Consider the following 24,319-nt stretch of genomic DNA (forward strand, 5'->3'; position numbering starts at 1 on the left):
CTGAAACATCTGTGTCAAAATGAAGGGAACTGCATGGTTTTATGACAAACAAAACTGAACCAATTACCTGTAAGTCCTTTGACTTCGGAAATTGGAATGATTGTTATCTTTCCATTTGCAATGACGTCCTCGTGTGGTTTGGTACCTAAGGTCAAAACGTACACCTTAATTTGACAGTATGACTGTTTTTGTCTAGATGCACTGAAATGGAATATTGTTTACGAGCATTTGTCTAAACTATTATGTATTTTACAAAATGCCACATTAACTGCACATGTATTTACCAAAGAAACCAACGAAGGAGACGCTGTATCCATGCTTGGCCAGAGAGATTGCATGGTATTGCATGCGAGGGCTACGTCCAATATCACCCAACACAAGCACACAGACATGGCGATTTTTATCCTGACGGTATTCTCGGAAACTATAAACGCTCAAAATACAGACAGTTACAGCAGCAATTGGGAGAACACAGCAATCTGTATCTAATTCCGTTATATGTACACCTAAAAGAACAGCTATAAATGAAACAACAAATACAACAAGTAAGGATGCCTGAACATCCGCCATTATTGTTTAGATGATGACGTGTATATTCCGGTGGAAATTTAAAGTGAACGTGTATCGTTTAATCCTTCCCTGTGCAATGGAGAACCAGACTGTTTACTACAGCTCTTTCCAAAAAGTCTTGACAGATTGCACATGACAATGGGGTTCAACACCTTTGCATGAATGACTGAAGCATTGAACTAATGCCTGGATAACTTACTTCTATTATATTTCTTAGAATCTGGCACTGAGGCATATCATAATTTCTCATTCATTTGAGATGAGAGTGCGGAAACATGAGCACATTACCCCCATTCTCCACTTACTCCACTGGCTTCCCGTCTCCACCAGGATTGAGGTTTCCCTCCTCACTCACCAATGCATCCATGGACATGCCCCCCCCCCCCCCAATTGTCAACCCACATAACACCACACGCTCCCTCCGCTCAACTCACTCAAACCTCCTCCACATACCCAGAACCAGACTCAGGACCATGGGAGATAGGGCTTTCTGTGCTGCTGCCCCACGTCTGTGGAATGACCTCCCTGACACCTTGAGGGCACCACAATCCACTGACTGTTTAAAAAAAGGGCATTTCTTTTTAGCAAAGCTTTTGGTCCCCTTTAGATGTTTTTTTAAAACCTTTTTTTCTTTTTCCTTAAACTGCTCATCTTTTTTTGTGTTTTTAACCTGTAGCACTTTGAGATCTTCTGTATGATGAAAAGTGCATTATAAATAAAATGTATTATTATTATTATTATTCATTTTTCCCGGGGCCTAGTTCATGGTAGTCTTGGGAAGCCTGGGTTCAGTAGTTTAGTCCTTTTCCCACTGTTCTAAAGAGGAGGATTTGTTATCATCAAGGTCAACACATGCCTCAGTTCATTTGTGGGTTGAAAGAGGTCCCACAAAAAACTAGTCAATGGACACAGTGTTTTCACTTCGCTTTAAAAACAATAAGGTGAGGCAAGAGGGGAGGGAACAGGGAGACCAAATGAGCCCTTACCCTACTCTGTTGTAAACTGTGACCTGATCACCACTGTTAACAGCTAACTGCAATACATTCAGCCTTACGAAAAAGAAAGTAGCAATACAATAACATTTTTAGAGTTGTCATGGTAGCGTACAATAGGCCTACTTCTATGATGTTCTGTAAACCTTTAAAATATCTTTACCCTCTAATATTCCCATAGTACAGTCTTATAGTAGCCTACTTCCATAGTGTGTCCTGAAATACAGTATTACTTCTATTTACATTATTCCAAGAGTATCTTATTTTGTCCCAAAATACTTCGTAATGGAAAATATCTACACTGTTCAAGTTACGCACAAGTAGGTCCTGCAAGTCATTATACTCCCTCTGGCAGTATCTATATGTTCAAATTATAATATTTTATCATTCATTATCTAAAACTAATGTCGATTTGAAAGCAGTCTTTGTATACCCTATGCGTAAATGCGCGCGCACCTTTCCAAGCGCTCCTACAGGAAAAGACGCACATAAGCTAATCAGCCTAGGGTGTTTTCCATCGAAAGTGGTTGAATGAGCTATCTTGCTAATTCTGAACTTCAGTCCTCTTGAATTGCAATTGCGGTCCTTGAACTGAGCCTATCTAATTTTGACATTAACTTCGGTTAAAATCACTGTGCGCTTGGTTATAGGTGGAACAATTTTGAGAAACTCGATCTGTAAAAATATTTCTAAAACATTTATATTGCTCTCTAAATCATGTTAACCTTAACTTCAAAACGATGTAGTGCAAATAACGATACGTCGAGGACGACGGTGTATTGTGGGTGGGTAAATTGCAACATCCACGGCTACTAGTGAAGGCTGCACACTCACGGAACTCAGCAAGTCATAATCGAAGTGGCCCCCGCGGATTTACCGAGTGCGCGCGCGTAAAGTCCATATTCCATACCCGGAGAATTGGATTGGACAACACTCGTTCCAAAATTGAGAGCTAATACAAAACGTCCGTGCGTCGAATTAAATGTTAAATCGAAGATGACAACGCCGTACGTACTTCTTGTATTTTGTTTGACCACAGTTCTCCCAACACAGCAAGAGGTTATCGATGATGTACTGACAAGCCTAAGGAAAGGAGTTACTTTCTTGGAAAAACAGTCCAGAAATATCAACCTCGATGGCGTTGTGGGATACAAAATTCTTCATGGCAAGTAAAACACATTTCATTAATCTAGTCCAATTTATTTAGCATGTTACGGATGTCTAAGTAAGCTAATATGTCGCAAAGAAAAAAAAGGTTGATTAGGTTTTGATTTTCAGTAGCCAATTTGCATGGTTCTGACTTCATTGTAACATAGCTCTGAGGACGTTTCGTATTCATTCATAGACTTCAGACTAATCCGATAATGGCAATCTCTTATGTTTTGCACACAGCTCAACTTGCGAAAGCTGTTCAGTCATGGCCCAGAGACCTAGACAGCATAACTCAGCGCTCAGCAGCAGCCTCCCTTTTAAAAATGTTAGATAACAGCTTGGGCCAGGCAATCAAATCACTACAGGTGACAGAACCGAAATACTACAGAGGTGAGATCAAATGTATCCATACTTTTAAAGACCTATAACGGCTATCTCTTCTTTAACTTTGGTTGAACTGTGGAATAATCTGTTTGAACAGAATTTGAACCTCTGATGGACACATCATTTTGGTCCATACCACTTGATTGGACCACCACAGACCCCTCCCTTGTGTATGCTACTCGGAGATCCACAGAGTGCTATGATGAACAGCTCAGTGACAAGTGCATGACCCTTCTCCTAGGCACATGGTACAGAGATGCTCCAATGGTTGTTTATGTTTGTCTTATTTAAAGCTGTATGATTGGATGAACACACCTGTTTTGATCCCTCCTTTCATTATTTCTTTTGAAGGAAAGATAATGGAACCCCATGCATTGTAACAAAACTATGCCGAGACACTATGACACGATTTGGCTGTCCACACTATTCCCTGTCTCACCAGCTGCTTTATTTCATGATTGGGAAAATGGTTAAGTATGCGCCCGCAGTATCACTCCCTTACATTTCATTTGGAAAGATATTTACCTACTTTCATTAATCACACCTTTAAAGTATTTTTAGGTGAGTGGTGAGGTAAATGTTCTCTTTGTTGAACCTGTATGTCCATGGCATGACCTCATGTACATTTTTTTTGTGAAGAAACAATCCATTTTGTTCCTATTGCCATGACCTTGCGGCTTATAAATGCCTTTTTTGTGAGTTTGCGAATTGTGCATTTCAGAGTTCAAGAGCTACAAGATTACACACATTAAAACATTGTTTCCATGTCCTTCAACAACAGAACAGACTTCCGTCTTTCACTAGTCAACGTTATGTCTTTCCAGAATGGTTGTTCCAAAATGCTCAAGGGGGAGATGCGACAATCAAGAGTCAACATGACTGTGCAGCACTACCAACGGATCTTCTGCTCCAACATGATGAAGAGTAACCAGGAGATCTATAAAAATGGCTTCACTGGCCAAACTCACGACATTTTTATCGAAAATAGTGGGTTCACATTATGTATACTGTTGGTGAATGAAATTTGAAGTGCTAATGGGTCGGAGTACTGAGCCAGACTTCCTGTTATTTGCAGTACTCCTGTGTGGCTTGGCTGGCTTCTCAGATTTCTACAATCTCGATTGGCTGGAACACATATTGCTATGGCAAGACCCTGAAGACGGTTGTTTTGGGAAAGAGTGTAAGTGCATCTCCAGACTCAGCAGCTCAGTAATAACTTTTAAAAGTCATCATCATCCATTAAGGCTTTGATGGCCCAGGAACACGTGGCCAAGCCATATGGAAGCCATTAACAAGAAAGAGTAGCTGTGTTTATTGTCTTTGCACTGTTTGTTTTCCTAGATGTCTTCTCCCTCGGTTTCCTGGAAGAACATATAGCACCACAACAACCTCACAGAAGAGTGAAGAGGAGGGAAAAGACCCTCAGAGGTATGCCGCTGCTGAGGTCGCTTACTCTCACAGTAGATGTGCATGACACACTGGAGCCTGATAAGTCTGCATCCATTCTGTTCTTCAGATTATTTGCATTTATTGTGTTTTATGTGCAAAACGCTATATCCACCATTTGTGTATTTCCATAAATATTTTTTTGTTTTCAAAGTAATTTCAGTAGGACTGTATTTGTGTATTGTTATTCAATTTATCTTTACTCAATTAAAACAGCACAACTGATTGATATTACCTACACATTTAAATAGCTTGACTTTTTAATGTTTTTAAAAACGGAGATATACCATTTTGTAACCAAACTCTTCATATTTTCATCATGCACAGTTAATATTAATGACAAAATGTAAATATGCTGTTTATTTGATGGTCTCAACCTATATTTCTGCATTTCTTTTGCTTTTCTGTAGTATTTCTATTTAGTATTTTGCTTTGAAGACTCCTTTAAAAAGTCCTACACCAGTCATATAAAGGAATGCAGATTCTAAATGCTCTTAAATAATGCATGTCATTATATGCATGAATAGACTCTCAGAGATTTCCAATGTTTCCTCTTACAGATGGATGTTCTAGTCACATGACTGGTGTTGCTGTGAGTGCTCTGGGAGGGTACCTGAACTTTTACCTCTCTGAGCAGGACATCACAAAGAGACCACTCACCTGATCACATCAGCCATTTGACAAGATTCACACTCACTTATCAATAAGCGAACACTGCATTGTATTTCAATTGAATATTTAAAATATGTAATTTCTAAATACATACAAATAATCTAATCATTGATGTTCACGTTTTGTCTTCTTCCTTTTATTCACTAGAAAGATAGTGTATACAGATCTGCCTTTTATTCACTAGAAAGATATAGTGTATACAGTTCTGCCTTTTATTCACTAGAAAGATATAGTGTATACAGATCTGCCTTTTATTCACTAGAAAGATAGTGTATACAGATCTGCCTTTTATTCACTAGAAAGATATAGTGTATACAGATCTGCCTTTTCATTTACATATTCAGCATTCCTGCTTCTCTGGGTTTCAGGGAAATCATTTGTTACAGCACAGTTAAACAGGAGTGAATGAATGCTTTTAAAACAGAGCAAACCTTCACCTCTAAAAGTAATAAATTATCACATATTAAACGTGTAAATATAGAGCTTCCCCCCTTTTTCCCCACAAACTTGAACACACACAAAAAAGGCTCCTGGGCTTCAAGCGAGAGACGAGGACTCTAAATAATATATGTCTGACAGCTGCTCAAATATAATGCGCTGCCGGGACAAGACAGGATTTTTTGGGAAATAAGGCCCCATGTATCATGCACGCCGACAAACACCAGTCCATAGCACAATCAGCAGTGATGCACAGCTCATTAATGGCTGCCGTCCATCTTTCCAGGGTGACCATTACTGTCTCTCAGCAGACTGCTGATGACAACACACCAGCTCCGTCGCCAATTTTGAAATGACAGACCTGCCTGTCTGGCATGAGAGACTTAAAAAAAAAAAAAAAAAAAAAAACATTGACTTAGACCACACTGACAGTCACAATCAGAGTAAATTACTACCCTAACAAGCTTCACAAGGAAGCCTTAAGGAAAAAAAGATTAACAGGCGGATTTATTGGTTCCAGCCGATGACTTCATAGAAGAGGGCCTTGAGCAGCCGGGACTCGTAGGTGACGGTGTTCTTGCCGACGTGCACGCGGTCTTCCTCCAGGGGCTGCTCGATCATGGCTTCCACGTCCTTCCCATGGACTGCAGAGGGAAGGGAAAATTAATTAGCCCCGCTGAGAATGGCAGCTCCGAAATGTAATTATCACCTTGTAGTTAAGCCCTAAACCCCCCGCACGACTCTGCTCCCCTTGAAACGGGAGACTGGGACGAGTGGCACAGAGGTAGCCGTCTCCACCAAAGAGGTTATTACAAACAGCATCCAGAGACGGTACCATCTGGCTCATCTCAAAGTTATGACACTCAGAGCTTCTCACTAAGATCCATCTTGTGTTGGCTCTACTGTATATGTGGTTTGAACATGGAGTTGGATGAAACTCTGGTATCACATGCATTTAATGCATACGTTTAAACATAGGGATGAATGTGCAGAAGTGACCATTCAAGACTTAAAGGTTGTATCAGTGATTGCAGGCCCAAAAAAGGTCCACACATAAATGTCAAAAAAACGCGTCTCTGTAAGCAGCCTAGGCTCTGAGATCTGCACACAAAAACATTTGCTACCAACAAGTGTTGCCAACCACTCAAAGGCAAAATAAAGTGCAGTGTTTTCCACAGAATTTATCTGTATTTGTGGTGGTAGGTTTGCAGAATTAACTTGAATGCAACAGTTTTTAACAAATGAGTGCAGTGTGGTTATGATTCTAACCAGATTTAAGCACAATTTAGTACAACCAGGAAACTCATTGTGTGGTGGTCAATGTTGATATTGTGGTGGGCCGCCGCAAATAAGTCAATGTATGGGAAACACTGAAGTGTTCCAACCAATAACCGACGAGATGCGCGTTCAGGAGAGTTTCAATTGCACAGGAGGGAGGGGGAGGGAGTAGCGAGCTAGCTATCTTTTTTGTTTGAACGTCAACAGAAGTAACGTTACCCCCGCCATCCCTGATACAACCTTTAACCTCAGAAACCTGTGATAAACAGGTTATGTGCTATAAAACCAATGCTTAGCCTCTTTTATCAAACTCTCTAATAATATTAACCAATATTTTCAAATACATCTTTTTAAAGAGTTCTTCAAGGTGAACATCTCCTCTGTTTCAAAGAACGTTTTTTTTTTTTTTTTAAATAAAGTGTTTAGAAAACCACATCAGACACGTACGTTCACAGTGCTCCAGGAACTGAATGCAGTCCTGCACCACGGTGTCCCGGAGCATGATCATGTGCTTGGCCATATTCTCCAACAGCGACAGGAAGCACCTCTTGGCATAGAACCACGTGTCGGTTCCGAGCTGTGCAAACCAACAAAGAACAGGGCAGTGATGTGTTAGACTGTTTACAAGTGTGTGAAACCCCTCTGGAATAAGAATAATAATCATCCCCGCCAGGCTGATGCTATCCAGCTGGGCTCGGCTCTAGAGGACTGGCAGCAAATGATTTCACAAGACTAATCTCATTCTTGTTTGTCATTTCCATTTCTGCTTAAAGGAGCATGCCAACTTGTTGCCAAATGACCTTATTTGCCATCTACCCTAGAGTTAGATAAATAGATACATACACCCTTCTCTTTTCTGCCTATAACTAAAAGGAAGCTATAGGCTAACTGGAACAACCTACTTACAGTGAATTATACTAAGTTAGGCCAACAGTGTCAGACTGGGTTATTGCATGCAGAGAAGAGAAGAGAGTATGTATGCTCTTATCTAACTCGGGTAGAGTTAATAAGCTAATTAGTTAATAAGCTGATTTCCCAACAAGTTGCCATTAAGCACTCAAAGATACCACAGGTTCTACATGAGGTTTCCTGTAGCTCATTCTGAAACAACATGTGTTACATCAGTTCTTCCCACCAGAGTGTGTGAACCCAGCGTGCGTGTTTGTCTTGGCAGAAGGTACAATGCTCAGGAGACTATAGGAATGGAAATGGCTTTCTGGAGGGTGTTTGCTCAGCTGTTGTATGCAGGGATACAGAGCTGGTTCCTGGGTTGGAATCAGAAAAATAAGCTTTGCGGTGCTTTAAAAGAGGTTCAGAGATGGTTGGTGATTCACTGAGTCTGAACGGTCCAGTGGGCTTGTTACTAAAGTCGATGGCACCAGCCTAATCTACGGATGAGTTGGGGAGGATTGTGCAAACACCAGACTGTGCACAAACCTTTTTGTTGTAGGGCTCCAGGCTCTTGATGACGCGTGAAATGCCAAAATCATAATTCCCTTTGGCACAGTATAATGTTCTGCAAACATAAACATCATCACATGACATTTTCACCCTCTTACCACATACTGATTGCTATAGTAATCTAGTTATACTGATACATATGTACATGATTACATTATATACATTATTACACTATTAATATATCTGAAGCACTATATTTTTTAGAAGACATAAAAATTTCTTCAGATATCAAGGCCTTGTGTGTATGAAGTGATTAAAAAAATGGTTTGGACTTCACCCTTCCTTTCACAGGTCACAGCCTCATGCACTGGCCACACTGCTGCGCTGGACACAATGCAACTGAAACAGCTGTCTCTAACAGTTTCCAAAGAACCCAAAAGTCCTCTGCAGTGGGGAGGCCGCACTCACCCAATCACAAGGTTTACGATGCACAGATGGAACACTTTCTTGTCCGGGTCGTCGTAAGATATCTGCTCCTCCTCCTTCTCGATCTTTCTCATCAGTTCTTCGGCCTTCAAAGATAACCATGCAACAAACTTCATGCAGTAGCAGTGACTTTTAATGTTCGACTTTCAAGGTCTCTCACTCACTCACTCACACACACACACACACACACACACACAGAAAGGAGGAACTATTCACCTCCTCATTCTGACTGGTCATGATGTACGACACACAGAGGTTAGCCAAGACTACCGCGCTGACATTGAGAATCTGCCAAAGAAGGGGAGGTAGAAATGAACATCAGAGCAGAAGGACAATAAAGATATAGGCGTTAAGGAGGATCTCACACCAAATAATCAAAAAATACATAAAATGATAATTTACAAAAAGCATTCAAGCAAACATAACACCACACGTAAAAATTCCCATGCTTTCAGACACAAACACGCTGCAACCAGCAAGCACGAGACTCGTTACCGAGGGCTTTCTTTTGCAGGGACACTCCTGAATGTTACACTGTTCCAACTAGCATGGGGGAGGGGGCAAAAGAACATTCATACTGTAATAAACCACCAAGCACAGCTTAATGAATTCATTATGTAGTGATATATACACTGAAATAAAATTAATTGGGTATGATGTTGCCAAACTTGAGTTATATTGAGTTACACAGTGATTTGGCACCAAAAAGCCATTGTCTAAGCTATATCTCCTGGTGGTCAATGAAAATACTGTTTATTTCTATATGCTATCAGTAACAACCTCTTACCTCTTAAACCAGGCTATTGGCACCTTTAACAGATTAATATGCATTTACATTCACAAGGGATATGTTAGACCACTGAAATCATGATGCATCATATTCTGTTTTTCAAAGAGGCACTCTGGCATAGACTTAATAGTAAAATGGGCTCTCACATTGTCATAGTGCTTCTTGACGATGGGTTCATAGAATCCAATGGCCTCCTTGTACTTGTTCTCCTGCATGAAGAGCACATGAGCCACGTTCAGCTTCCATGTGTCGTGCTCGTTGCAGAACTCCACCGACTTACGGAAGATCTTCTCCACCATGCTGTAGTTCTCCCTATTCCAGTAGATCTTCGCCTGAGTCATGAGCACTGGGATGTACCTGGAGAAGAGGGTGGTACAGTTTATATAGTTTCTACAACAGCCCACCAAGACTGCCAATGCCCAGATTTCAAAATCTAGGATCATAAGCAAGTTTAGACTCAACTAAACATAGACCATATTAATTTACCAAAACTTTTTTGGAATATGAAGATCATTTCAGCATGTGTCGCTGAAGTGATCTTTGTCTCCAAAATATGAAGGAAACTTCTTAAACATGATGACCATAATATAGAGACATTTCGCTAAGGACCTGTCGCTATGTCACTGAGAATGGTACTCACTTCTCCAGCACCTCATCATATTCGTGCAGGGCCTTCTTCAGCCCCTCGTCATCCCGCGTGTGACGTGCATCCTGGACCTGGGGGCAACCACAGTTTCACATTGAAGCAACACAATCAAGTTCTTACAATAATGGCTTCAAATTCATTCTGATGTCACACTGACTTACAATATGGAAAATGAAATCTCTGACATTTCCGATGCACACTCTAAAAACACTTGTACCACACTATGTAATGTTGTAGCAAGTAGGAGCATGACCAGTTTCATCGGTTTTAAAGCAACACCGAAGCACTTTTCCTCTGTCGCACGCACGCTATTTGTTTATCCAGCACCGAGTATGTTGCATGATTTTATGAAAGTATGGTGTATTGCGACATCAGATGCAAGACAAATTTGTAGTTTCTTATGTCTCATTCCATCGAACTACAGATCCGCTACCCAAACTAGCAAACTTGCATAGTGCGGTTATAGTCGATAGAGGGTCGCGAAGCGATTGCAGAAGTGCTGTTCACCCTGTCATGGGTTGATGAACCACTGAAACGATTTTGGAAACATTATTTTAAGGTACAAAATACTCTTTGGTGTTGCTTTAAACAAATTGGGTATCCCCTTAGCACTAAATGGGTACAAATTGGGTATCCCCTTAGCACTAAATGGTATCCCCTTAGCACTAAATGGGTACAAATTGGGTATCCCCTTAGCACTAAATGAGTACAAATTGGGTATCCCCTTAGCACTAAATGGGTACAAATTGGGTATCCCCTTAGCACTAAATGGTATCCCCTTAGCACTAAATGGGTACAAATTGGGTATCCCCTTAGCACTAAATAGGTACCCGGTACATTGAACATTGATGACAAGGGGAATTCCTACATTGTGTTACTTTAACCAACTAGGCAGGCCTCCTCCTCATGACCTCCCATCAAACGGGCAACTCTAAATTCACATGGTAGCATCAAATCAGACTGCTGTCTTTGAAGGCTAATGAAAGGCTAACCCGCCATCTCTTACCAGATGAAATGTGATATCTTTAAATCTGCGTGCCTTACATCTAACAAGCAGAAAAACTAGCGTTAATGATAAATTCCTATTCCTATATTTCATTGACATTTTCTTGCTTTCTTTTGACACTTGACTTGCTGCAAACTGTAGGAGTACTGATACAAACACCATACACACCGCATCAAAATATTTACAGGAACCTATTTTGCAATACAGTACATCACACTCTAGTGGACAAAAGCTACACAGTATTCCTTAAACTAGAGTGAGAAAGGTCCAGTTTTACCTGTTTGGCTGCCTTCCTTAACTGGTCAGTTAATTTCCCAGCAATTTCATCTAATTTCCGGAAAGCCTGCAACAGACAATGATAATAAAGAACCATATATGACAAAAGTTAATGTTAGATATTAACACTTTGAGTGGCAAAAAACGCAATATCGCGTTTTTAGCTTTTTTTTTTATTACGAAAATAGACACTCTAACACACCTTATGTGCAATTTTGGGAACTCTATAATGAATGGAAATTAATTAGATGACGATCGAAAACTCATGAAAACACACATCTGGACATTTTATCTGGACATTTTATCATAACTCTGCTTTTGATGGTTGCCGCTTTGGGTCGAATTAGTGATGCATGCACGTCAGGTCAAAACCAGGCCATTTATTTTCGTGGGTTTATCACTAAGTGGCAGTCTCACCAAGTCTCACTAGGTCACTTCCCGAAAACTTTACAGGCAACACTTCATATGTCATGAAAGACGCTATATCTCTATTGCTAGAAAAAAAAACAGGGATTTTGATGAAAACTAGCCACTGTTTAGCTTGGGATTTCTCAGGAACAGAGACATGTAGAAATAAACGGTTTGTACCCACTGAGAGCTCACCTTTCAAACAAAACTTTCAGCCGTAGTATGTGTCTATAGCTATAACATAGAATACGCTGTGGCTCTACAACAATGATCTAGATTGCTGGCACTCTGGGCCTCAATATACTCAACATAGACTTGACAAACATTCCTTGTTGTCTCTGAAAAAAGAGAATTTTACGGAACTTTATCACTTCACATTTATGATATTTCACTCTTCAAACAACAACTAAGAAGAACTTGTTGATGTCATTACCTCCTCTGGCGCAGTCTGGCATGTCAGCATGGCATCTAGAAACTCGTAGAGATACTGCGGAAGAGGGAAAATTAAAACAAAAACAACATTCAAAAGTGCCCTTCATTTGTCACAGGTTCCATGAATAGACAACAGTGACCTGACAACTGACAACTGAGAGGTTCCTGGGAAACAAAAACCGCAGTGATTCTGTCCCATGTCCAAGCCATTGTCTGCCAAATGTTTGAGATGTGATTACCAAAGGAAGACATGCTGCAGGCACAGTCCAATTGTTAATTCAGCCAAGTGCTTCGAAACTCAGACAGGGTAATCAATTGATATCAACTGATTGAGCCATTTTTTAGGGCAGAACTAAATGCTTTATTCACATTCACAGCGCCCAGGAGGGAAACAATAGAAGATGAAATACCCCTCATTCTGGCATACGAGGAAAAATGGGCTCATATATGATTCAGAACCACAAATAACACGATGAAAAGTGTGCATGTGTGTGTGTGTGTGTGTGTGATTCCATACCGGACTCAGAAACTTGTACGTAAGATGGGCGTTTTCGGCCAGAACATCTGCAGCCAAGTCAAAGTACTGGCAGCAAAACAGAGCAGAAAATAGAGAGAGAGAGCTGTTTTAATGAACTGTGCATTACTTTCCAAAACAAAGAGGTCCAACATAGTACTTTTTCATTGCATCACTGCAGGGGTCCTGTAAAGCATGGGCCCAATTTAAACTGCAATAACACACAGCATGGGCACTTCTTACAGGGGGGGTGGGGGCAAAAAGCTTGTCATGCAAAATTTAGATGGAAGGCCTCCAAAATTGGCTACATGGGTGAATAAACATCTATATTTAATAGCCGCTCTGGCTCTGGTTCTGGCAAGCTTTCACCCATTCTTTGGAATGTTCCAAATGGCAAAGACACCAATGGGAAAACTGATGGAATATTCCGTGACATCACAATGGAGACAGCGGGCTAGGGTCGTGCTTCGTGGCTCACCTCATATTTACAGTAGAGGAGCAGCAGATTGCCAAACGTGACTGGAGGGAAAGGGTTCTGCTGCAGGAGGAAGGCCAGCTTCTCAAAGCCCTCTGTGGGCTTCGTGTCCATGTTCATCAGGGCCTGGTTGTGGAGGGTTACTGGATCCAGCTCCTAGTCATTAAAAATAGATTAGGCAACGCCTGATCCCCCAAATCAAAAACATCTCCCAAAGCAAACAATGCGTGATTTAATATCGTTACAGGCACTGGATGACACACACGCCCACAGTTTTTATTTTATTAATGAATATTATCTGTATCAAGACAATCTCAACTTTCATTCTAACAATAATTTCACTTAAATTTATAGTGGACATCATTACTTCTAGCAATATGAATCATTCATTACTAAACCAAATTTCTGAGAAAGTAGTGCTACCATAGCCTGGGTGAACCCAAACAATCCTGTCAGCAAATTTGATTTTGCTCTGCAGGTCAGTCTGGAAAGGATCCCATTAACGTCCGTTTATTCGTCACCGAAAACCCAGGATAGTGTATTTTCTTTGAAATTGATTGAACAACAGCATATAAAGCCTCCATTTTATGATTTGGTAAGAGTTTAATGTGCCAGTTTAAGTTTAATTTCACTGCTGGTTATGCCCTGGAAGTCATAAAACGGGAAATTCGGAAGCGGGCATCAATGGGATTGTTTCCAGACGGACCTGCAGATCAAATTCAAACTTGCTAACAAGGGTAGTGGTACCCTTCAGTACCTTAAGAGCTCTCCTGAATCAGTTTATAGTCATGAATGCAACAGCAGGGGGCAGTAGCTCACTTTTAAAAATTCAGCCTGAGAGTTGTGCTCTCCTCTGCCTCTGAATCGTGACACAAATCAGTTGGGAAAGTGGGAACAGAGCCTGAGTATACTTTTTTGAATCTGTGCTGAATACCAAATGTGTCAATGCAGCTGTCATTCACACAAGGAACATGATAGACATCATCAAAATGGCATGTTTAGAAAAGATTCTGAGAAACCCCACCACTGGCCCCTTCGGTACCATACTTATCCACCTAACCGTCTCAAACTCTTCCCTTCACTTCCAAAACACAGCTGTCTTTTTTGGTTATAATGAGACCTTATGTTAGGCAAAAAAAGACAAGTGCCTGTGTGTGTGTGTACATGTGTGTGTGTTTGCCATTAGGTGTTAGAGCTCTGTTTCTGCTCATTATATTGTCGTGAGTGCCAGCAATAACTAGAGCAAGGACATGTTCCTGCAGTCCACGGTCATTCCAACAGGCAGACAGGTGGGAGGCTCTTTTTGTCAGGCAAGCCTCGGCAGTGCAAACACCGAGGGGTTGGAAAAATCCCTGCACTGCACCACCCGAGCCCAGGGGCATGCCAAAGTATGCTCCTTTCACAGGAAAGGCACACACCCGAGGCCATTTTACAGATGAAAACTGAACATAGTAACAGGCAGGGAATGTGTATCAATGCAACAGGCCAGCACAGAAGGGTGGGCACGCCAAGGCTACATCCCACAACTGTTATCATTCTTGAATGAATTAACAAAACAAAAAAACTACATGCTTTTCATGTAGTCACACTGACTAAATAATTTTCTTTTTCTTATAGGTAAGAGAAATAGTCAGAGCTAAATATTAGGTGTCTCCGTGAACTGAGCTAACTTGGAGGACGGCATACCAGGCGAAATCTCATCTCCTCCTAATCCTCAACTCTGAAGGACTGTTGCCCCCCTTCAAATGTCAATGCATGCTGCCTGTTAATGTCAGCCTGATGACAAGCCATTGATGCTAGCTAGCTCCTGCAGTGAACAAATTGTGACCTAACCCAGGAATTAATTAGCCAACACGAAGATGACACCCAGATAGGCACCGCTGGCTTATCTCGCCACACCACTGACACCCTGAGTCATTGGTAGAGAACACAAAGTCAGATCTAGGCACAGGATAGTGCCCGTCAAAAAGGAAAACTATGGAGCAGAAGGACAGAGATTAGAAACACAATCATGGGACCCAGCTGAATGACAGAATGTGTGAAAAGTTACCTCTTCTGATCTTGGAGGCATGTCTGTCAAGGCCTCTTGTGCTGAATCAACTGTGTGATACAGATAGTATGTGTGTCACAGTATGTATACGCCAGTCTATTCCACCTATGCATTCATGTCCCCATTAGTGTAAAATGGTGTCCAGGAAATCAACAGCATTATCACTTCAACAGCAGAAATATATCCACATTATTTGGTGAAAATGAGCATCAAAAAGTGAGGGAAAGTGGAAAGCATTTCTCATGCTTACAATTCTTGAGCTGGTACTCAATGGCTGCCTTGAGGTTGAAGGCTTCAATCAGGGCAGTCTCATGGAGGACTAGAGTATTGCCCACACTTCTCACCTCTATGCCCTCGGTTGTCATGCCAACACTCAGTTCTGACAGAGAAGAACAAAATTAAGTAAAAAAAAAAAAACCTTTAAAAATAAATACATTTTAAAAAAATAACCTTTTAAAGTAAAAAAATTAACCTTTATTTGCGAGGAAACTTCAAGATAACACTGAGAAACAAATGTATAATATGTCTGTACTCTGCACAACAGTATGTGCACATTTTTCATTTTCTAAAAGACAGACAAAGCAATCCCTGACAATACTTTATTGTTTGAATTGTTGCCTTCAGGCAGATCAATTAACGCAAGGACAAATAGACTCAAACACAGTTTTTATCCAACTGCAATAACCAACCTCAATGCTGCAAAAAAATACTGTGCATATGGAATCTGATGTAAAATGGATCAATGCAATGACAGAAAGTATGCATGTCTGTAGATGTATGTTCATACTGTTTTTATGCAATGACTGTGTTCATAGTGTTTTTTTATGCAATGACTGGGCGTGTACTAGCACCTAAATTATATTTTTATTGATTCAATGAATGATGCACTGACTGGAGAGCACTTTAAATTTCCATTGTACCTGTGACAATGACAATAAAGACCTATTCCTTCTTTAATCTTTATTGACAGTCAAAGAAAAAACATATCTCAACATATTTACATGAGGTATGGTAAGATTGAAGTAAAAGAAAGGACAAAAGGCCACACTTTGCATAAGTTAATTTTATTGCACAAACGTGCTCAGGTGGAAAAAGTGTTGCATACAAATCTTAAATACCTTAAAGATTGTTGACACATACCTGGATGTTCTCGTATTCCACGTTCTATGATCTCACCAATGTATTTGAGAGCTGATGCGTATTGCTTTAAGCTATAGTGGCAAAGGGCGATGTTGTATGACAGATCTGAAACACACACACACACACACACACACACACCACAAAACCAAACAAAGGATCAAACTCAGGCTCAGCTGTATTTCTAGAGTATATTATTTCTGTGCAAAGGTCTGAGAACACAGGGGTTTCTGGTCTACATCCGAAACCATACAAACTCCGGTCGGAATTACTACCCTGCGGCCAGGCGAAATGCTTGCCTTGGCACCAGCTGCGTCTAAGCACAGCTCTGAAAGGGTGTGGGTGCTTCTGTCTTCCTCTGCACTCTTTGTAAACACAGTCTGTGGTTTTGGTGTGGAAAGGCACACTGAACCCACACTTTCATGTGAAAGGTATGGACGGAGGATCATTTCCTCACCCAGTCTTTTTCCCAGTGTACAATTCTTTAAGCCAAATAGTTTTTATGCAACATGTTGCATGGGTCACATTTGTTTTTAAACTGAAACAAGCATTGCACTGCTTTAAATACATAAGTAAAAAATGTTGCATAGTTGTGCACATATACTGTTGAATTTTGGAATGAACTCAGGCATGGTGCTCACCTGGCTGGTAGCCTAGCACTTGCATAGAGGACATGAACTTCTTGCAAGCCTCTTCATATTCTCCCTCTTTGAAAAGCAAGCAGCCAAGATCCACGTCATAATCAGGATCATCCTGAGGCAGCTGCTCCACCAAGGTCTAAACAGCCAAAAACAAAGTTGGGGTTTTCTTCTCTACAACAGTCCACACAGAATCATGGACAATGGCTTGTGTCATATTCTCAGAAACCTACGTAATTTTGACCACACCACGGCACGCAACCAAACTGCAACCTAAAAGTTACACATCTAGACAAAATATATGGCAGACCAACATCACACCATTATGACACATGTGGCATACCTTGGCTCCAGCATACTCTTCTTCTCCGTATTTGATGGCAGCTTGAAGCTTGATCATCTAAAAAGAAATATGGATTTCGGTAATACTAGTAACCACAATTGTTTTGACTGAACAAGTAGAACAATCATTATTTCACTCTTCTCTTGAATAACGCCCACAGTCAAATTGAGAAACTGGACAGTAGAATACTATTGTTTGTGGGGTTATAGAGATACTACAATACAAATGCATACTATTGCTTGTGACATTGCACTACAGTTTCATTGATTTAATTAAATTACACCACCATTACTAGTTAGGTTGGCAACATACTTTGGTATGACTGGTTGGATTGTCCAGGAGAAACGTAGCTTTCATGGCATCAGAAAAGGCACATGCCCCATAGAGTGACTGGGCATAGTAGAGTTTGTACTCCTCCACATCCGGATGTAGCTGAGTAAGCTGTTCATAGCACTCTGCAGCATTGGTGAAGTCCTGAATGTGGTAGTAGCAGTAACCCAGCAGCGACAGCGCAGCTCTTGACTGAAAAGCCAATAAAAGAGTAACAGTACATATTTGAGGGATTTTATATATCACTGATTCTTGAGATAAGGGACAAAAGTACTTTTGAAAAGTGACAAACAAAAAATCAATACTACATTAATTTGAATTGGATATCATCATAAACATAGATCTCATCTATCATGCCTGAAAAGGAACAGGTTTTTTATTAACCACTTTTTATAAAAATTGACATTTACTGACTTAGTAAAACTTGTCATTTGTCAACTCCGTCAGACACATGAAAATATGTTTTTTTTTTGTGTGTTTGATCAATTCAACAACACTCTTCAGTCTTTAAGTGTGTAGAAATGGTGTGCCTTAGCAAGGTTTAGTGATAAATTGCATTATATACACTTTTAATATCATTTTACATTGCTTTGAAATAAGTAGAGATGCACCGATAGATCGGCTGGTGACCGGAATCGGCCGATTTTCACGTGATCGGCCATGACCGGCGACCGGCCGGTCAGTCTGAGACATGCCGATTTTATGCCGATCAAATACACTCGTGCGCCGCAATTGTAACAACACCCAGCTGAGTTTGCAAAGTTTGAAGAAGCTAGCAACCAGGCCAACACTCAGGGCTGGATGTAAGGCTACAAAGAAAGCGCTAATAGGCTACTGAGTTTTTCTATGCAGCAAATGCTGTGCTTTACCATTGGCCTACTGCGTGGAATTTACTAAGCTGTCATTTCATTAGGCTACGTAAACATCGCTCATCACCGCCCGTCACTGCTGCTAATTGCGTGCCCACAGCTGAACCACAAGTCTGCTAAACAGAGATAAACGATTGCGACATTAAAAATAATTTAATAAGTTTAGCGATCATAGGCTAGGCTACATAATAAGATGTCAACAAGCAGCGACATACAGTAGCCCTAGTAGTTCTACTCCACTTAAAAAAAAATACTCTAACTATTTACTGCACGTAGACTAGGGCTATGCCTTAAAATACCCTAGTCTAGCAGATTGAGAAGTGGATGTCGTGAAAGTGAACAAACGATAGCCTATTAGAAAGGCAAACAAACGTTAAAGTTGCTTTTGACATAGTAGCCTACAATGAAGAAAACTGATGCTCTGAATACTGAATCAGCCGTCTCTGAAACCAATTAGTGGTTTTGTGCACACAAGACACTGATGCATGTAGATAAGTTGGTGTTTTAATGTATAAACACACTCAATTGAACAAAATAAATATACATTTTTTTTATAAAAATGAAAACCTCCATCTTACGGTGTTGACACACAATTGACGGTGTTGACAAACTAATCGAGAATCAAACTGATTAAAGATATTTTACTAGTTTTGACATGGCAGTATCAAGGGAAAGAGTATCAAACTTCAAACAAAGAGTTTCTACAGGACCTCAGGCAAGTAAGTTATATGATTTGCTCCAATTTCTCTCAGCAAGTAAGTACATATAGTGTTTTATCTGTCATTACTGCCTTCGGTGTAGAGCCAAGTATTAGATATTTATATATAATAGTTTGTCTAACCTGCGGGACTTGGACATTGGACAAGAGGTGTTGAACAGGGAACAAGCTGTCCCTGTCAGTTTCAAAATCATTCACTGGACAGAAACAGACATCCCTCCTCCTAGCCTAGTTGCCTGCTGTAGTTTTACTGGTCACCTTGCTGTTTTATAGTTGTATCTGGTAGCTTTGTTGACTTTACATTCTCCTATATGGGCCTAACACTTCCCTGCTGAAAAAAAACAGCCTGACCAGCTAAAGTGGGTTTGCTGGTTGACCAGCTTGTTTGACCACCCTATGATGGTTGACCTACTAGACCAGCAAAACTCTTGCGAAAACATACCTTCAGCTGGTTTTCCCACCTTATGATGGTAATTCAGCTGGTTTTGCTTGTCGTGCCACCTCAAGCTGGTCATTTTAGTTGGTGTTGCTGGTCTATAGTGCTGGTTTAACTGGCCATGCCAGCTTATGTTGGTCATTCTAGCAAACCAGCATGACCAGCTTGACGGGCTGGTCACCAGCATGACCATCTTGCACCAGCTTTATCCCACAAGACAGGCTGGTCACACCAGCATGACCAGCTTCCTCAGATGGTCACACCAGCATATCCAGCTGGTGGCCCAACAAGCTACACCAGCAAAGACCAGCAAGAGCTGGAAGAAAACCAGCAAAGACCAGCTAAAACCAGCTACCAGCATAAGCTGGTTTCTAGCTGTTTTTTTCAGCAGGGTTTAGCCATTTGGAACAGAACAACACACCAGAATAGGCCTGTTTAGTAAACAGGATTTGATGGCTGCATTGCAAATCAATGCAGAAGTAATCCAAGTATTCAGAATACGTTACTCAGATTGAATGCGTTACAAAATACATTTTTGGGCATGTATTCTGTATTCTGTAACAGAATACTTTTTGAAAGTATCCTTCCCAACACTGCCTACATCTCATGAGTCCCATGCGCTTTCCCACCAGTGGAGCTAGTTGGCTAGTTGATAAAACTTTTGCCAACTTAAAAAAAAAGCTTAACTCCAGTCGTGATTCAAAGACCGCTGTTTTCCAGCAACAGCATCCATCGTTTTTGTTTTCAAGTAGCAGGGAATTCACGTGGAACCGTCGCAACTCTGTCATCATTATGTTAAGCCTGCCCACCGACTCTACACACAATTGGCCTGATCAAAGTTTGATTTTTCCAGCTCACAAGCCAACAGAGAGTTGCTAGACTACCCTGGCTGCAAATTACATTTGCTGCTGCTAGGGTACGTCTAGATTTCTAGGTTACCCTCCTCCCATATTTAGGGTGAAAATTGGCAGTAGGACCACGACGATGCAAAAACTCAACTTTCACATCTTGGTGTTCTATATCTACATCAATGGACTTTCCTAACCACCAGTGATCATCATACACCACTGCCAGCCAATCCCCTGTCTCAATACTGTTGATAATTATATCAACAGTAGCACCCCCAGGATCTTTCAATGGCTCCTCTTTCATTTCATCCACCAAATCTTATTTCATCGACCGAATCCCCTGCTTCTCCCAACTCGTCTTCCATCTCCTCTATCAACATGGACGGCTCTTCCTGGCCCTTGCATCAGTCTGCTGCTCCTCTGAGCAGTCTCTTATACAAAGAGTAGCTGGGGGAAAGCATTGGCAATTCAATAGCACTGCAAGAGCATGATAGTTGTCTGTAGCTAACACCAAACTGGCGAAGCACAAATCTGCTTGTTTTCATGATGAGATGTCTTAAAATAAGTCAAACTTTTCTTAAATTAAGTAAAATGATTTCATGAGAAAGCGCCGGTAAGTCTCTTTATACTGAAAACAATACAAACTAGTTTTTTATCTTGATATAAGATTAGTAATCTTGGTTAGATTTTATTAGATAAGCAGTTTTTGCAGTGTACTGTAATGCCAGTTGTCTGTGACCTGATTTTTCAACGGCTCGTTTCTGTGCCACATGAGTTGTATAATTCCTTCTCAGCTCTTGTGGAAAAGAAGATATCTCCTAATGTTGGGGTTCCGATGTTGGCTTCCCGTTATCATCCTCTCTGTTTCTGTTCATGGAGAATCTACAATCATTTTATCTTTTAGTTTGACATGACTTTTCTATTTGAGCCTTCTTTTTCCGCCATTCCTGCTTTCTTAGTTTGTGTTGCTCTTTTGTTAATTTTAAACCTTTTCTTTCAATGCTTTTATCTCCCTTGCGTGTCTTTTCCTGTTTTTTCTCCTCTCTCTCTCAGCTGCAAGGGCACGCTGGGTTGAAGTAGGCTCCTCAACAGCCTGGTCCAGAGGACATTCTGGTGGGGTGTCTATTTCATTTAGCCATCTATTCTGCATAGCTCTGGACCTTTTCTTTGCTTTCCTCCAATACTTATTGCGGTGCCTTTTTGCTCTGGGTCCTAATTCTCCTACTTGTTTTACTTTTTTGTTTTGGACCCTGTCCTTCCATCTCTGTCTCTCCTTTTCTAACTGCTGTTTACGGTCTAACTGTCCCTTCTACTTTCTGGGTCACTGTTAATTCTTTCTCTCCCATTTCTCTGGTACTGTTTCTTTGTTTTTGCTCCTGTCTGCCTACAGTGTAGATTACAGATAAAAACAATACTTTTTATGAGTTATTATTATAAGTTATTTGGCATTTGGGTATATTAAGATGTTTTAAGTCAATCAACATGCATACTTAGATCATATTATCATGTTATGTAGTTGTTATACATTACTTAATGAGTATTTGGGAGCACTTTTCCACTCAGTCAGCTTGCATGTCAACACCGTCAGACAAAATATCTGACAGAGTTGACGTCTGACGGAGTTGACAAAACAACATGTTTTTTTAACTTAATCATGTGTAGTAGATGGTAGCCATTTTGATTTTCCTCAGTTGCCAGCTGCCACTAAACTAAACCAAAATACCAACTTTTATTTCAAACTTCTTGATTGAATTCAGCTCTACTTTGAAGACAGTGTTGACATAAAAGCTGTGACCACAGGAATTTCAACGCTGAATATTTATTTTTTAAAAAACACTTATGAGACCATGTGTTGGACGGCTGCATCCATCAACAGAAAGAAGTCAAAGGGGGTCCTCAGGGTTAAAGCTGACCAAAATATGCCTGATTTATTTCGAATTTGAAAAATATCTGATGGAGTTGACATGAATTGAGGACAGATTTTAAAAGGCTGTTGTTAATGTATAAAATAATGCAATGTTCACGTTAAGTATTTTGTGATATTTTATTAAGCCATCCAATTAACCCCATAATCATATTTGTGCATTTTGGGTATTTTAAAACACTTTATTTTTGCAGTTTGATACTGTAACCTCTGCGGAGGACGAGTTCATTTGCATGGGCTTTCATAGTACAGTGCCGGTATTTTATCAAATTACTATGAAATAATATAAATATAGCCAAAACTAAAAGTCTAAACATACACAATTCTTTCATATCCAACCTTTAAAGCCTTTTTAAATGAAATAATGTATTGTTTTTTTTTAAAGGAAATTGCAACATTTTTGATGGGGGACATGTTTTGTCCCTTATCTCAAGAATCAGTGATCATATTTTGCATATTGCAGCCAATACGTCAACTGGGCTAAAAGGCATGTTAGGTTACCTTTCCTTCTCTCACTGCATTCTCAGAATCTCATCCTGTTCCTTCTATATCCGATGGCTTCGGTGGATAGAAGAACTCATTTCTTCAATCTTTGCATCTTGGCTGGCTAGTCTAACTTTCCGCTTTTTCTGCGCGCTCTTGGATTTGATAGAAGAGACTACTAGCGAGTCACAACGCAAAACTGCTAACGTTGATGGGAGGTGTAGTTTTTATGCTGCATTCAAGACGTGATTCTATGGTTTGCACCAGTAATGTTTCTCGATGTTGCGGTGTATTTTGTAGACAAACATTGACATGGTTAGAAGTCATTCGCACCAGTGCGCCTAAATATTTTTTTGCACTCGCACGCCATCATTTTTACTGAAGTTACGTTAATAATGTTAACACCAAGGTCAAGCAAGATATTTTTAAATGACACAAGAGCGGGTTACATTAACTTAGAACTATTCTTGCTTCATTCAAACTTACCTTCATCTGTTTTTGCAGTTCGTTGCTTAGGATATGGATGGCATCTCCATAACGCCCATCTTTGATCTTCAGAAGTGAAAAGATGTTTGTTACGTTAATGTTTAACGTTAGCAGCTAGCTAATCAACCACGTTAATCTACCGTTACATTAACTCTCTTACTGGTCCACCCATTGCAACGTTAATGTTAACGTTATCGTAACAAGCTTGCATCGTTAGTTAACTGCAAGAACAAGAGCTCACAACTGCTGCTGCGTACAAGTTAGTATCTTGATTAATAAACGGTACATTTACAGCTTTAGACGGCTTCTGTAAGCAGGCTGTTAAAACCAGAACACACACCACAGCAAATGATTGATCCCGTTAACTAACATGATGCTAACATAGCTTCTAGCTAGCTATCTAGACAGCGTTAGCTAAACAAAGTTAACGTTATTTCACTAGTGTCAACGTTAGCAGCCTAAAGTTAGCATCTACTCACCATTTTGTAGACTGTAGCAGTGTACTCTCCGTCTTTTATCGTTGTGAGTGTCATGATTTTATTCAGGAAACAATCCCACGTTTACAAAATATTTACCTTTCCAAATAGACAAAAAGAAGAAAGAAAGAAAGCAGTGTCTCCCTAGCACTGTTAGGTGTGTGAGTTGTCTGCTATGCCTAGGTAACCTTAGCAACCCGACCGACCGGACACGG

General features: G+C 40.4%; 3 protein-coding genes and 1 long non-coding RNA gene across 4 annotated transcripts in view; 2 read left to right on the forward strand and 2 right to left on the reverse strand.

Moving 5' to 3' along the window:
- The window catches only part of alg1 (ALG1 chitobiosyldiphosphodolichol beta-mannosyltransferase), a 4,367-nt gene extending 3,785 nt beyond the window's left edge, over positions 1-582 (reverse strand). Inside the window, exons 1-2 of the mRNA XM_042087636.1 lie at positions 285-582; positions 68-145 (exon numbers count right to left, since the gene is read on the reverse strand). Of these exons, the coding sequence (XP_041943570.1) occupies positions 68-145; positions 285-570 (364 nt within the window). The 5' untranslated portion in view covers positions 571-582. The remainder of the gene's footprint in view (positions 1-67; positions 146-284) is intronic.
- Positions 1-6,906, forward strand: part of LOC121706147 — a 16,483-nt gene extending 9,577 nt beyond the window's left edge. The window contains exons 2-3 of the long non-coding RNA XR_006030975.1: positions 830-835; positions 6,816-6,906. This is a non-coding gene — a long non-coding RNA (uncharacterized LOC121706147). The remainder of the gene's footprint in view (positions 1-829; positions 836-6,815) is intronic.
- On the forward strand, positions 2,111-5,321 carry c3h16orf89 (chromosome 3 C16orf89 homolog). The gene is made up of 8 exons (XM_042087637.1): positions 2,111-2,727; positions 2,955-3,104; positions 3,196-3,346; positions 3,450-3,567; positions 3,923-4,085; positions 4,174-4,278; positions 4,440-4,526; positions 5,105-5,321. Exons 1-8 carry the CDS (start codon positions 2,559-2,561, stop codon positions 5,206-5,208), a joined length of 1,047 nt encoding a protein of 348 aa, XP_041943571.1. The 5' UTR covers positions 2,111-2,558; the 3' UTR covers positions 5,209-5,321.
- On the reverse strand, positions 5,452-24,319 carry flr (fleer). The gene is made up of 19 exons (XM_042087631.1): positions 24,108-24,319; positions 23,629-23,694; positions 17,847-18,056; positions 17,535-17,591; positions 17,195-17,330; positions 16,557-16,661; positions 15,667-15,795; positions 15,417-15,466; positions 13,370-13,522; positions 12,895-12,960; positions 12,379-12,432; positions 11,539-11,604; positions 10,250-10,326; positions 9,756-9,966; positions 9,036-9,107; positions 8,802-8,905; positions 8,370-8,448; positions 7,380-7,509; positions 5,452-6,298 (listed from the first exon to the last, which is right to left on the reverse strand). The coding sequence occupies exons 1-19, from the start codon at positions 24,159-24,161 to the stop codon at positions 6,162-6,164; spliced, it is 1,956 nt and encodes a 651-aa protein (XP_041943565.1). The 5' UTR covers positions 24,162-24,319; the 3' UTR covers positions 5,452-6,161.

The sequence above is a fragment of the Alosa sapidissima genome, chromosome 3 (assembly GCF_018492685.1).
Source record: "Alosa sapidissima isolate fAloSap1 chromosome 3, fAloSap1.pri, whole genome shotgun sequence".
NCBI classification, from domain to species: Eukaryota; Metazoa; Chordata; class Actinopteri; order Clupeiformes; family Clupeidae; genus Alosa; species Alosa sapidissima.